Here is a 15,786-nt window from a genome sequence, read left to right on the forward strand (position 1 = left end):
AAAGTCAAAGAGACATAAATCATGAAACTAGAATTGAATGTTGTCCCCTTCATTGAAACATACTAGGGCTAAGAGCTTTGTGTTTATTTAGAAAAGACTGCACATAAAGAGCATGGTCTTTGGGACCTTTTAATAGTCTATACTTCAGAGTAATTTTAAAGGTGTTCTTTTCCCTCAGAGCATGGACGTGAGTGGAACAGTTGGTAACTGAAATGAGCAGAGTCCCTTTGGGAGACTAAGAGGAGAAAAGGACTCTGAGGACAGAATCTACCTGTTGACAGGTTTGTCCAGGATTCCTTGGCACCATGGTTCGCTGTGATTCTGCACTGCCTGAGCTAAGTAGTTTATAGAGCAAATCCTTTAGGGTTGGGTGGGAGGGACAGAGTCTTTATCCTCCAGAGACTGGGTATTTGTGAACCTCTCTGAAGTCTCTATAACTATCTGATGGAGGAAGAAGAAATGTTTCATCCATGTGTTCTGCCAGGAAATTGTTCTGGGGTAATATAGCTGGCTTTAGAGATGTTTCTATCATAGAATAGTGGGGATATTTCCTTTTTATGCTATAAAGTTCTAAGAGTAGCAGTAGCAAACTTTATGCTGATATTACAGACCCTTCAGAAAAGTCTAACTCAAGCCTTCTAGGAAAGACTGGCTACTGTGAAGTATCTTCTCTCCCCAAAGATCCTGCAGTGGAAAGCTGAGTAGATGTACTTTAAGTACAGTTTACATGTTGGAAACACACTGCACATGATTCATCTTCAAAATAAATCAGAATTGCAAGAGCAAAAACTATGAGCTCTCCATCAGACCTCATCTCTTTCTGTATAAGAAATAAGAAATAAGGTAAGTTTTCAAGCCCAACTAAAGTATGTCTTTTTTCTTGCCTTTCATTAGGGACTGGGTATTTCTGGCCATTGCCATTATTTGGTTCTGTCTCCTGAAAAGCATGAAGTTCCAGAAATACATTTCTCTCAGTGATGAGAAGATTATGATGTGTCAGGGTTCCCAGCTTCCAGTGGCCTCTGCTTGATGTAGCACTGTCTCTGGAGTGATTCTTATTGAATTGGGTCCATTGAAGGGCCAGAGGTATAGTCTCCTCTGTTGGTGGATTTCTTATTTGCAAGGTTGAAGGTATACTGACCACATGCATTTGGCATGCAGAGATACTGTTGATACCATGAGTCTATGATACAATGATCTTGGTTGTTCTGATATCAATGATACTGTTGACTGCCCAAACCCACTGTCACCTACGAATTATATTCTCTTTCTGGTTTTGGAGTAAGGAATGATATATGGAGAGGACAAATGAGAAGCAAACTCTCTAGCAAAGTCCTAAGAAGAAGCACTCTTTAGCAAGATTCTTTGCCCAGCCTTGCACTGGGGATTTATATTTAAATATAAATATAAATATAAATTATGGTCTCTTTTTTTGACATATCCTGAATTTTCCATCCATTTGATAGTCAAGACATGTACTTGACATTCCAATGGTTTTCTTCCTTACCTATTTATGGTTTCTGGCTTTATACTGACTCCACCATTATGGTTTTAGTCTGATGATTTGCAGGGCATTGGAGGGTGGAGTGTATAAGAGGGATAAGTTGCCATGGAGCACAAAAGCTACAGATATGATACTTGTTTTTTTGTTTTTTGTTTTTGTTTTTTTTTTTTACTGCTCTCTGCTAAACTACCTGTCAGCTTAGCCTCAATTGCACAAAATAGAGCAGTGTCAACTTGTCTTATGAGATATAAAGTCAAATGAACAATGATATGAAAGCAAAAAGAAATAAGGCTATAATTAAGGGCTGCATGATTCATTACACACATACACACACACATACATTTTACCAGTGGAATGTCCTTAGGAAGAAAGTGATTTGGGAAAACACGGAAAGGTTTTGAAGAGACTGTATCAGAAACTGGTACTCTGTGCAGTGTAACGAAGGAGAGTGGAGGTTGTTTCAGAGGGAGGTCATTTAAGCACTAAGAAATATTGAAAATTTGGTGAATGAAATGGTGTGGGCATATTTACAGGGGACAACAAGTTTCAGGTGTGGCTGGAGTATACATGCCCAGAGGCACTGGGAGGAAAGGTGATAAGGAAGATGGTGGCACAGTGTTTGAGGGCCTCGGAAGTCATGGTGAGTGTTTTAGCCATTGCAATTGAAAATCACAGAAGCTATTTTATCATATTTTTGATCCATCATATTTTTTAAATGATTACTTTTCCTTTTCAAGCTATAGGAAGGAGGTAAAAAGAGAGAGAGAGGAGAGAAGGAGGAGAAAAGGGAATATCTAACATTGTGTCTTTTCTTTCTGTTTAGAAACTTAGAAAACCCACTTTATGAATTCTAGAATTGGCCATTTATAATACTCACGTTTATGAAATACCAACCTGCTCTTGTGGTGTCTATGATCTAATGTTGCTCACAATGAAAACTCGCATAGATTTCTCAGTGTGTTCTTTTTTTTTCTTACACAGAACAATGTAAGACATTTTATTTAGAATTTAACAAATACTAGACATTGTGTGAAAATAATTATTGTTTTCTGTGTTTTGGGAATCTGAGATGACCCTGCTTTTAGGGCAGCAAAAATACTCTGTATGATATTATAATGATGGATGCATGTCACTAACATTTTTCCAATTCCACAGAATGTACCACACCAAGAGTGAACCCTGGGGTAAACGCTGGCCTCTGGGTGGTGGTGATGTGTCATGGTTAAATGATCAGTTGTGGCAAATGTGCCATTTTGGTGAGAGATGCTGATAATGGCAGGGGGTGATATCTGTGTGGGCGCAGGGACTATATAAGGACTCTGTACTTTCTTAGGTTTTGCAGTGAATCTAACACTGCTTTAAAAACAAGAGTTTTGACAGCAACAACAATAAAAAAAGAAAAAAGCAACAACAGAATGGTCTTATTAACACTGAGGACTCCTGTAGGTGTTTGCTACCCATCCCGCCCCAGCGACTGCTGAGATTAAGCACTTCTGATCCTTCACTATGAGGGGATGTGACAATTCTGAAGCCACCACAGATTAATTTTGTTGGGAATACAGCAAATGCACTTATATGGTTTCCCCTGAGTTTCTCAGTTCAGGGGATACAAAGATGGATGTCTTCAGTGCAGCTCATACATCTTGAAGGATGTAGGTACTTCATTACAGATAAGCTCAAAGTCCAATGGGACTACATTTAGGAAAAAAAAAAAAAGATGACTAAATATTCTTTTATTTTTTTTAAAGATTTTATTTATTTATTTGACACAGAGAGAGAGATCACAAGTAGGCAGAGCAGCAGGCAGAGACAGAGGGGAAGTAGGCTCCCTGCTGAGCAGAGAGCCAGATGTGGGGCTCGAGCCCAGGACCCTGAGATCATGACCTGAGCTGAAGGCAGAAGCTTTAACCCACTGAGCCACCCAGGCACCCTGACTAAATTTTATTAAACAACTTAATGATTTTACAGGGCACTTGAGTGACTCAAGAGGTTAAGTGGCTGCCTTTTGGTCAGGTTTTAAACTCAGGTTCCTGGAATCCAGCCCTGTGTGGGGTTTCCTCCTTTCTGCCTGTTGCTCCTTCTACTTGAGCTCTCTCTCTCTCTTTCTCTGTGTATCAAATAAATAAATCAAATATTTGAAAAAAAATGAGTAATTTTGTTCTTAGGTACTGAATAAATCTTAATAAAATCAACTCCCATATTCTGTATGTCTCCAAATTTTATATTTAACCTCAAAAGTATATTCAAACTTCATAACCTGGCTTTCATGGCCTTTGGCTGGAGGAAAACTTGATTTTCCAAGTTCTTCCACAATGACTTTAGAATATGTCTAGAGGTTTATATTGACCTCTTTGGCTTATCATCTCTACTAATACTTAGATTTGATTTTTTTCATCTCAAATACTCTCTCCCTCTGTTTTTCATATCATACCTTTGGATCACAAACTCTTTACAAGTAAGGGCCTATTTTATTTCTACTTACTTCTCATCATGGACCCCACATAATGAAGCTGTTATATGCCCTTTCTCTGTTTTTTTTTTTAATTTATTCAAGGCATTTGGAGACATCATTATGAGGTTCTTATCACCATAAGCCAATTGGCATGATCAACAGTAACGATATTATTTCAGCCAGCCAGCAAAGGAAATTTGTGTGTAAAACTGTTGTGCAGCTCTATTGCAGGTAAATGAGCAAGGTAGATTAACAACTTTGCAAGTCAATATTAATAATCATAATGGAGAATTGATATGAATAATCATAGTTCAAGTAACCATTTTCAGTTGCAGGGAGTACAGACCTGCATCTCCCATGCTTTGTGCACACTGAATTATTTAGCCTCCACATAAACCCTACAGAGTAGGTTATTTCACTCTTAATGTTTGCAGGTGAAGAAAGCGAAACACAGAGATATCAAGGGACTTGTTAAACGTTGCACCATAGTGGACAGTTGGGTGGGGTATGAATCTAGGCTGTCTAGCTTCAGTCATCATGCACTAGGTTCTAACAGAGGAGCCCACCTACCTCTCTGCTCTTCTTTACAATACCTGCATCTCAGGGAATCTGGTTTAGAACCTGTCTTCTTCAGTTAAAGTTTACATAATTATGAATTTTTTACTACCAATCTATCCTTTGGGAATTTGTACTCTTCTCAAGCAGATGGTTTGTATTTTTCTAATACCAATCACAAAGTGCCTTACATAATGAATAATTCCATCTACATTGATTTTAAAACTCATATTAGAGAATTTCAATCAGGCGAACATTTTATCCATTCTTTACAATAACTTCATTGTGATATAATTGTGATTCAATATTTAAATAAAATTTAATTATAAAATTATGAGAGAAAAACATAGATAGTACATTTTTAAAATGTGTTGAAAAGAGACTGAATTAAAACGGAGAAATTGACAACTTGGACTATATGAAAAGAAAGAAAATCAGAAAATCAGAAAAGGCAAAACTTTAATAGTAAAAGAGGCAAAGCCTGGGACTTACATAGTACTTACTTATTATGCAACTATTATGCAATATTATGTAATTAAGTTCTTACGTATGCACGACTCCTAATATCTTACTTATTACTTACTTCTTATGAGCCAGATTTTTTTTTCTCATTTTATCTGAAAAGGTACCATGATCATGTTTAAAATTGCTTTTTCAAGGCAGTTAATATTGGAGGTGGTATTTGAACTCAAGGCATCTATTCTAGCAACTCTGTTCTTGGCCAAGAATGTAATTATTTTGCTAGATTAATACCTATTCCAGATAAAATATCAAGATTGCAAAATATAAACTGACAAAAGGTGAAAGATTCTCAGAATAGCAGTATTTTTATACAAAATATAGTAAAAATATAAAACGTGGTTTGTGATAAGTATATGCACTTAATAAAATAAAATTTTTCCAAAATCTTAACCAAGTGCTAAAATAAGATAATGTCACAAAGTAATAGTTCTGTTTGTCTGGATGTTCATCAGCTATTCTACAAAATCATCAACCTTGAAATATTGGCCATACTTGTATATAGAAAACAGTTGTAGAGATACACATGCAAGGATACTGATAGAATGTTTCTAAAAGGGCACATCAAAAAGCAAAAGGGGTTATATCTGTAGAGTAGGATGATAGACTCAATAATTTGGAGACAGATTTTAATTTTCTTCTCTTATTCTTCTGTATACTTGGAAGAATTAATGATAGTCATGAATTATTCTGCAGTTTAAAAATGGCTAATAAATGGACACAAAATACTGAAAAACATTTTAGTAATTATCAATAGCAATGATAATTTCTAGAGTGTGGGATAATATCATGTATTCATATATCAATTATTTGAAATTGTTACTTGTGAGAGTATAAATTGGAAGTAGTATCAATATCCCAATGGACAAAGAGTCAAATAAATGTCACTTAGAAAAGTTAACACAATGTCACATAATTAAATAAATAAACTATGGGAAGTATAGTAATATGAGAAGAACTGTATAGTAATTTCAAATCAAAATCAGAACAGAAAATGATATACGATTTCAATGAGAAACTACATATGCTAAGAGCAAGAACATGAAATAGAAAAATCAGAGAGTACTAGATTAGAATTATGAAATATTTTTCAAATGATATTTCTAAAAGAATTACCCTGGGGAATTCAGGGTAAAAAGAAACAGATAGAAGTCAAAACACTAGATTAGTTGATAAACTATATTAGATTATAAGAATTGTTAGGAATTTTATACCATATTGAATTCATATGCAGAGATTCTCCATGTTCTTGAGTTCAGTTTAAAAGTATAGTAAAGAGGGTAAATGGAAGTTTTCTTCAGTTTCGACAACCTCAAAGTTTTACAGACATTTTTACATAACAACCATCAATGAAGTTGACATTGAACACAAGAGATGTAAGCAAAAGATTCTCAAAATAGATTTTTGTAAAGCATGTTTCATCCAAGATACTGACGGGGTCAGAGATGAAGGAGTCAAGAACCCACACATGAGTGAACTGAATTGAGAATATTTTCTTCAGGAAGGATTCTCCAACAGTATCAGTACTTAATTATATTGGAATGGTGTTTTTCATATTTCAAAGCATGTAAATAAAAAAAAGAAAAAAACATAATGCATGAACTATATGTGTGTATATGTCATGTAATTTTGTTTTAACCATGGGGAAACTTAGCATAAGGTAGGACCAGTATTTGACTCCGTTTTTCATATGAAAGATACATTTCAATGCATTTAAGTAGCTGGGCCAAGAAAAGTACAAGTTCTTCCATGTTCAATCTTGGTAGGAATCAAAATTTTAAAAAAAATAAATTTTATTCTTCAAATGCAAAGGTTTTGTTGCTATGCAGTTAGTTTCTGAATCTATAGATGGATCTGGGAAAGGCTTGGACTTCTCCAGATTTACAGAAATTTATAGAGGATTAAAGGCAGTTGGAGGTAACATAACATGGAACAAAAAGAAGGAATTCCTTGGTCAGCCCACTAGTCTTCCCATGATGTCGCGTCTTTTCTTCTTTTTGCAGATTAAACCCTTGTCAAGTGAACCTTACCTGCAGCCACTAGTATGGTGATGAATAGCAGTGTGACTGAATTCATTCTGTTTGGGTTGACACAGGATGCAGGAAAGCAGAAAGCAGTATTTGCAGTCTTCTTGATGTTTTACCTTGCCACACTGTTGGGGAACTTTCTTATTGTAGTGACTATTAAAACAAGCAGGACCCTTGGTAGTCCTATGTACTTCTTCCTATTCTATCTGTCCTTTGCTGATGCCTGCTTCTCTACAACCACAGCCCCCAGATTGATTGTGGATGCCCTTTCTCAGAAGAAGACCATTTCCTACAATGAGTGCATGACTCAGGTCTTTGCAGCCCACTTCTTTGGGTGCATGGAAATCTTTGTGCTCATCCTCATGGCTTTTGATCGCTATGTAGCCATTTGTAAGCCCTTGCGATACACAACCATCATGAGCCGCCATGTCTGCCGTGTGCTGGTGATTCTAAGCTGGGTGGGATCCTGTATCCACTCTTCAGCACAACTTTTCCTGGCTTTGAGATTGCCTTTCTGTGGCCCCAATGTGATTGACCACTATTTCTGTGACTTGCAGCCCTTGTTGAAACTTGCCTGCATGGACACTTATGCAATAAACTTGCTAGTTGTTTCCAAAAGTGGAGCCATATGCATGGTGAGTTTCATAATTCTACTTATCTCCTATGTTGTCATCTTGTACTCTCTGAGAAACCACAGTGCAGAAGGAAGGCGAAAAGCTCTTTCCACCTGCACCTCCCATTTTATTGTGGTTGTCCTATTTTTTGGTCCATGCATATTCATATACACACGCCCAGCAACCACGTTTCCAATAGACAAGATGGTGGCTGTGTTTTACACAATTGGGACACCCTTGCTCAACCCTCTGATCTATACACTGAGGAATGCGGAAGTGAAAAATGCCATGAAAAAGTTATGGTGTAGCTAAGTATGATTCTGTTGATACATGATATTCAGGGATTCTATTGTATATTTCCTTAACTTGGTATTTTCCTAGCTTGGTTTTGGTTCTTGGACAGGAAAGATAAAATATTCCCCCTGTGGAAAAAAGAAATAATAAATTTAAATTACACTAATATTTTGTGTATTTAATTATGTTAATATTAATAAATATTAACACATATATACTTATATTCTGTTATTATGAGAGTACTGCATGAGAAAAGGATTACCTATAGTCCACAACCATCTTGAGAAACCTATGAGGGCCCTTAGTTGAATGCTATTGATAACGGGTCATATTCACACAATGAGTTAGCTTCCTATACAAATTTGTTTTCAGAAAACAAAGTACTGACTAGTGAAAGAATGGTCGTATGTGTGCACATACCAATTCTTTTTCCATATTTTATTCTACTGTTTCTGAATGTGGTCATAAGAGCTAATCCATATGGAACTGGAATTTAGAGAGTGGAGGTTGCCATCTTGAGAATGTGGGATTTGGAGAAGGTATTCTGAGAAAATTCTGCTCTGGAATCTTTACCTGAGCTTTCCTCACTGGGGAATCTACATGGATGGACTCTCAAACTCCAGTCAAAGCTAGAAATCTCAGTGAAAACCTGGACTGACACTGGAGAACCTCTAAACATTCCGTGAAGGGTGAGAGAAAAAGAATCTCATACTTGGCAGTGATTGGCAAATCGGCCATCAGTTGCCTTCTGGTGGGATCCTTCCCATTACTCTTCACAAGGGAGAAGGAAGATGCAGTGCATGTGTTTGGCAGCAGAAATATGCAGAAGAGAGGATAAAGGGTACAAAGGATACTAGAAAATCATGCACAGTGAAGACCAAGAAAAAATAAAAGGAAAGTGGGGACTTTATCCAAGCTGGAGAAAGCACCATTGGCTTCTTGTTTTTTGAGAATCACTTGTGGGTATATGAATATTTGAAGGGGGAAAAAAAATGAAGTTTCAGAGTATCTCTATATTATTGACCTAGTGTAGCTTTGTTTTCTTGGCTGCCACGTTTGTTTGGGTATCAGGAAAAAACACATTTTTTTTTCTTAGTTCTTAATAGTTTCTGCAAAGTAAAAATTCAGATTCCTTGGGAAAACCCAGGATTAGAAAATATGTTTCTTCACTTTTCAAGTTTGGTCTTTTGGTTTTATATATATAAGAATGTTTTAAAAATTATATTTTTGGTTTTAAAGATAACCTACTTGATATGTGTGATATACACCTACCACTACAACTACATCATAATCTCATAATTGAGCACTATCATGTGATGCTCTTTCAGTAGTTGAGCTTATAATTCCCATCCAGTTAATGTCAGTATTACTTTACTTTATAGAGGCTAATGATAAAATAATACAATGAACTTCACAAGTATGTGAATAATTTCTGCCAATGGAAGACAAAATGTTATCCTGTGCCACCAAAGATTCCCAGAATTTCACATAGTAAGGGGTAGCAAAATAAATATTTAAGTCTCAAAAAGGATGTTGGTCAGCGAATAACTGAGGATATTTGAGAAACATTGATTTACACTCACATAAAATATCCATTGTTAAAGACAAAAGTTTGTGTAATTAAACCTTATCTGTAAATGGGGAAGGCTTGGAAGTAAATTGGATGGAGATTGACTTTAGAAAGTAGTCATGAAGAAAGGGGAAAAGGAATCACTCCATGTATTGGAATAGAAAAAAGGAAAAGAAGTCTTAAATTAATCATTGATGGGTCAGGGAAAAAATTATAAAATGACTTTCTCAAAGATGCAAGGGAACTCTCATAAAATGTTTTTGTGATTTCAGTGGTGAAGGGAGCTTTTTTTTTTAGCTCCCCTCATCTCTATTTTCAGGTTGGAGGCTTTGTTGTACAGACAAGTAAGTACCTCAGGATCCAGGACAGAATCATCACCAGGGTGTTAGAGACAACAAGGATAGTGTTAGGGCAATTTTCCTGTGAGTTACTTCAAATAGCTAGACAACGGTGGGGTTCTGTTGGACCTTCGCAGGTAACAGCCAGTTACAAAGGTTCTGTAGGGTTCTACAGAGATCTGTCACCCTATCTTTCCTTCAGCCCATGATTCAGAAAGAGAGGATCCCAAGGTAGAATGATGGTGTTTGAGCAAAGTAGAATTCAGTTAAGGAATTTAGTAATGTTTTATGCCCTAAATGTCCTTTGAACCTCTAGGCTGTGCTGCAGTATAAAAAATACCTAAGGGGCACGTGGCTGACTCAGTGGGTTAAAACCTCTGCCTTCTGCTCAGGTCATGATCCCAGGATCCTGGGAGCAAGCCCTACATTGGGCTTTCTGCTCAGCAGGGTGCGTGCTTCCTCCTCTCTCTTTCTGCCTGCCTCTGCCTACTTATGATCTCTTCCTGTCAAATAAATAAATAAAATATTTTTTTAAAAACCACTAAAATAAATAAATAAATAAATTTCGATGGGGAAAGATTTTTTTTTTTTAAATACCAGAAATTCCAGCAAAGTTCCTGAGATTGTATTTTTTATGGGTGAAGCACCTCACCCCGAAACAATGACTTTTGTAAAACAACATCAAAAGATTTCTTGGTCTTCCAAACCTGGATTGTGTCCTTACTCTTGAAGCATAGGTGGAAACACCAATTACAGTTTGTGATTTGACCATGGGAGGGGGTTGGAATCTATTTCAAAGAGAAGGAATTGATAGCCAACAGGCAGAGAGCAAACCCAAAGCATCTACACCAGATTTTGATTCCTATGCTTTGCCCATTTTCACAACTGCTTCTTCAGGTACCCATGGCATCATGTTGGAGGCCACTGCACGGTTGGAGTCAAGGACAAAACCAGGCCCTGACTTGTGTCTCCTTCAAAGTCCGGAAACCTTGACAGGTTAAGGACAGGAAAGTTGAGTGCACTGAGAAAGGGTCTGTGTTATGTGTTGTGCACTCGCCTACGTGACTTCCCACACACTCTCCCTACCATAGGGAACAATGTGGCTAGGGTCCTGAGTTCTTAGTTAGTCCTTGTTGTTCTGTACCTCTCATAACCCACTCCCTGGTTGATTGTCTTGCTCATGGCTTTAGCCGAAGCTACCTGGTATCATGAGGTTTGCTTGTAGTTAATGTAAACTTGTTATAGAAACTTGTGGTCATCTGGCTATGTACTAATGTATTGCTCCTTCTATTCTGGTCTGCCTTATAAATGATTGTAAAATTTGGAATAAAATTGGCACTGTTGGACAACATCTTCCGTGTCCCTCCTGACCCCATCTCTTTGTCTCTTAATTTCTTTTCACCATCTTCTTAGCCCTCACAGATTTCCTGGTCGATTCGTCACGCTGGCCGCGACAGCATCAGATTCTCCCGTGGTGGCCTCTTGTCCATATGGTTACATTGTGCAAATTAGAGAAGTGTGCTTTGTCCTCAAGACACTTTACTTCCAGATAGCAGAAAATTGTCATGATACATTTACTCCTCTACAAGACCTTTCACTGCCATCTCTCAAAGCACTGCTATAGCCCAGGGATGAATACTACCTGGTCATGGTGGATAATCTTTTTAATGTGCTTTGGATCCTATTTGCTAGGATCTTGTTGAGAATCTTAGCATCCATATTCATCAGTCATATTGGTCTGAAATTCTCCTTTTTGGTAGGGTCTTTGCCTGGTTTGGGGATCAGGATAATGCTGGCTTCATAGAAAGAGTCAGGAAGTTTTCCTTCTGCTTCAATTTTTTGAAACAGCTTCAGGAGAATAGGTGTTATTTCTTCTTTGAAAGTTTGGTAGAATTCCCCAGGGAATCCATCAGGTCCTGGGCTCTTGTTTTTTGGGAGGTTTTTCATCACTGCTTCATGCTCGTTATTAGATATCAGTCTGTTCAGGTTATCGATTTCTTCCTGGTTCAATAATGGTAGTTTATAGTTTTCCAGGAATGCATCCATTTCATCTAGGTTGCTAAGCTTATTGGCATATAACTGTTGATATTAACTTCTGATGATTGTTTCTACTTCCTTGGTGTTAGTTGTGATCTCTCCCTTTTCATTCATAATTTTATGAATTTGGGCTTTCTCTCTTTTCTTTTGGATTAGTGTGGCCAATGGTTTATCGATCTTATTGATTCTTTCAAAAAACCAGCTTCTAGTTACATTGATACATTCTACTGTATCTCTGGTTTCTACCTCATTGATCTCAGCTCTAATCTTGATGATTTCCCTTCTTATGTGTGGAGTTGGTTTGATTTGTTGTTGATTCTCCAGTTCTTTAAGGTGTAGAGACAGCTGCTGTGTTCTGGATTTTTCAATTTTTTTGAGGGAGGCTTGGATGGCTATGTATTTCCTCCTTAGGACTGCCTTTGCTATATCCCATAGGTTTTGGACCGAAGTGTCTTCATTCTCATTGGTTTCCATGAATTTTTTCAGTTCTTCTTTGATCTCCTGGTTGATCCAAGCATTCTTAAGCACGGTGGCCTTTAGCTTCCAGGTGTTTGAGTTCCTGCGGAACTTTTCCTTGTGATTGAGCTCCAGTTTCAAAGCATTGTGATCTGAGAATATGCAGGGAATAATCTCAGTCTTTTGGTATGGGTTGAGTCCTGATTTGTGACCCAGTATGTGGTCTATTCTGGAGAAGGTTCCATGTGCACTTGAGAAGAATGAGTATTCTGTTGTTTTAGGGTGGAATGTTCTGTATATATCTATGAGGTCCATCTGGTCCAATGTGTCATTCAATGCTCTTGTTTCTTTATTGAGTTTCTGCTTCGATGATCTATTTCTTTTTTTTTTTTAAGATTTTATTTATTTGACAGATCACAAGTAGGCAGAGAGGCAGGCAGAGAGAGAGGAGGAAGCATGATCCCTGGGATCATGACCTGAGCAGAAGGCAGAGGCTTTAACCCACTGAGCCAACCAGGCGCCCCGATCTGTCTATTTCTGAGAGAGGCGTGTTAAGATCTCCTACGATTAGTGTATTCATATCAATATGACTCTTTATCTTGATTAACAGTTTTCTTAAGTAATTGGCTGCTCCCATATTGAGAGCATAGATATTTATAATTGTTAGATCATCTTGGTGGATAGTCCCTTTAAGGATTATCTAGTGTCCTTCTGTATCTCTGACTGCAGTCTTTAGTTTAAAATCTAATTTATCTGATATGAGAATCACTACCCCAGCCTTCTTTTGAGGCCCATTGGCATGAAAGATGCTTCTCCATCCCTTCACTTTCAGTCTGGGTGTACTTTAGGTTCAAAATGGGTCTCTTGTAGACAACATATGGATGGGTCCTGTCGTTTTATCCAATCTGCAACCCTGTGCCATTTTATGTGTGCATTTAGGCCATTCACATTGAGAGTGATTATTGATAGATATATTTTTATTGACATTGAGTTACCTTTGAAGTCTTTTTTTCTGTAGATTGTCTCTATATTTCTGTTCAATGCTATTCTTTTTTTAAATTAATTAATTTATTTTCAGAAAAACAGTATTCATTATTTTCTCACCACACCCAGTGCTCCATGCAATCCGTGCCCTCTATAATAACCACCACCTAGTACCCCAGCCTCCCACCACCCCCCTGCCACTTCAAACCCCTCAGATTGTTTTTTTGAGTTCATAGTCTCTCATTATTCAACTCCCCTTCCAATTTACCCCAACTCCCTTCTCCTCTCTAACACCCCTTGTCCTCCATGATATTTGTTATGCTTCACAAATAAGTGAAACCATATGATAAATGACTCTCTCTGCTTGACTTATTTCACTCAACATAATCTCTTCCAGTCCCGTTCATGTTGCTACAAAAGTTGGGTATTCGTCCTTTCTGATGGAGGCATAATACTCCATAGTGTATATGGACCACATCTTCCTTATCCATTCGTCCCTTGAAGGGCATCTTGGTTCTTTCCATAGTTTGGCGACCATGGCCATTGCTGCTATAAACATTGGGGTACAGATGGCTCTTCTTTTCACTACATCTGTATCTTTGGGATAAATACCCAGGAGTGCAATTGCAGGGTCATAGGGAAGTTCTATTCTTAATTTCTTGAGGAATCTCCACGCTGTTCTCCAAAGAGGCTGCACCAACTTGCATTCCCACCAATAGTGAAAGAGGGTTCCCCTTTCTCTACATCCCCTCCAACACATGTTGTTTCCTGTTTTGTTAATTTTGGCCATTCTAACTGGTGTAAGATGATATATCAATGTGGTTTTAATTTGAATCTTCCTGAGGGCTAGTGATGATAAACATTTTTTCATGTGTCTGATAGCCATTTGTATGTCTTGATTGGCGAAGTGTCTGTTTATATCTTCTTCCCATTTTTTGATATGTTTGCCTTTTTCGCGTGTGTTGAGTTTGAGGAGTTCATTATAGATCCTGGATATCAACCTTTTGTCTGTACTGTCATTTGCAAATATCTTCTCCCATTCCATGGGTTGCCTCTTTGTTTTTTTGACTGTTGCCTTTGCTGTGCAGAAGCTTTTGATTTTGATGAAGTCCCAAAAGTTTATTTTCTCTTTTGTTTCCTTTGCCTTTGGAGACATATCTTGGAAGAAGTTACTGTGGCTGATATCGAAGAGATTACTGCCTATAATCTCCACTAGGATTCTGATGGATTCCTGTCTCACCTTGAGGTCTTTTATCCATTTTGAGTTGATCTTTGTGTACGGTGTAAGATAATGGTCAAGTTTTATTCTTCTACATATAGTTGTCCAGTTTTCCCAGCACCATTTATTGAAGAGACTGTCTTTTTTCCACTGTATATTTTTTCCTGTTTTGTCGAAGATTAATTGACCATAGAGTTGAGGGTCCATATCTGGGCTCTCTACTCTGTTCCACTGGTCTATGTGTCTGTTTTTATGCCAGTACCATGCTCTCTTGGTGATCAAAGCTTGGTAATAAAGCTTGAAATCAGGTAACATGATGCCCCCAGCTTTATTTTTGTTTTTCAACATTTCCTTAGCGATTCAGGGTCTCTTCTGATTCCATACAAATTTTTGGATTATTTGCTCCAGCTCTTTGAAGAATACCGGTGGGATTTTGATCGGAATGGCATTAAAAGTATAGATTGCTCTAGGCAGTATAGACGTTTTAACAATGTTTATTCTTCTGATCCAAGAGCATGGAATGGTCTTCCATCTTTTTGTGTCTTCTTCAATTTCTTTCATGAGTGTTCTGTAATTCCTCAAGTACAGATCCTTTACTTCTTTGGTTCGGTTTATTCCCAGGTATCTTATGGTTCTTGGTGCTATAGTAAATGGAATCGATTCTCTAATTTCCTTTTCTGTATTTTCATTGTTAGTGTATAAGAAAGCTATTCTTAGGATTTTTCCTCTTTTAGAGAACCCCCCTTAATATTTCCTGCAGTTTCAGCTTGGTGGTTGCATAATCTTTTAAGCCTTGCTGGTCTTGGAAACTCTTTATCTCTCCATCTATTTTGAATGTCAGTCTTGCTGGATATAGTATTCTTGGCTGCATGTTCTTCTCATTCAGTGCCCTGAATATATCTTGCCAGCCTTTTTTGGCTTGCCCGGTCTCTGTGGACAGGTCTGCTGTTATTCTGATGGGCTTTCCTCTGTAAGTAAGGAGCCTCTTTGCCCTAGCGGCTTTCAAGAGATTATACCTACAATTATAATTCCTCAATTTGACTATCAGGTGTCGTGACATTTTTTTGGAATGTATAATCTTGGGTGGAGACCTTTCAGCCTTTAGTACATGAATGCTGGTTCCATTCGTGAGATTAGGAAAATTTTCATGAAGGACTTGTTCCACTATATCTTCTAGACTTCTTTCTTTCTCCTCCCCTTCAGGGATTTCAATAATT

At 37.6% G+C, this 15,786-nt stretch overlaps 1 protein-coding gene across 1 annotated transcript; it reads left to right on the forward strand.

The window, feature by feature from the left end:
- The first annotated feature begins 7,074 nt into the window (after window positions 1-7,074).
- LOC116599530 (olfactory receptor 4C11-like) lies at window positions 7,075-10,674 on the forward strand. Its single transcript, XM_032359417.1, has 2 exons — window positions 7,075-7,975; window positions 10,673-10,674. Coding segments are annotated over exons 1-2 (903 nt in total).
- Window positions 10,675-15,786: the final 5,112 nt, after the last annotated feature.

Source organism: Mustela erminea, chromosome 9 (genome assembly GCF_009829155.1).
Source record: "Mustela erminea isolate mMusErm1 chromosome 9, mMusErm1.Pri, whole genome shotgun sequence".
In the NCBI taxonomy this organism is placed as follows: domain Eukaryota; kingdom Metazoa; phylum Chordata; class Mammalia; order Carnivora; family Mustelidae; genus Mustela; species Mustela erminea.

What these genes read in the sequence shown, in the direction of transcription:
- LOC116599530 (XM_032359417.1), top strand. Translation starts at nt 7,075, where the DNA reads ATGGTGATGAATAGCAGTGTGACTGAATTCATTCTGTTTGGGTTGACA.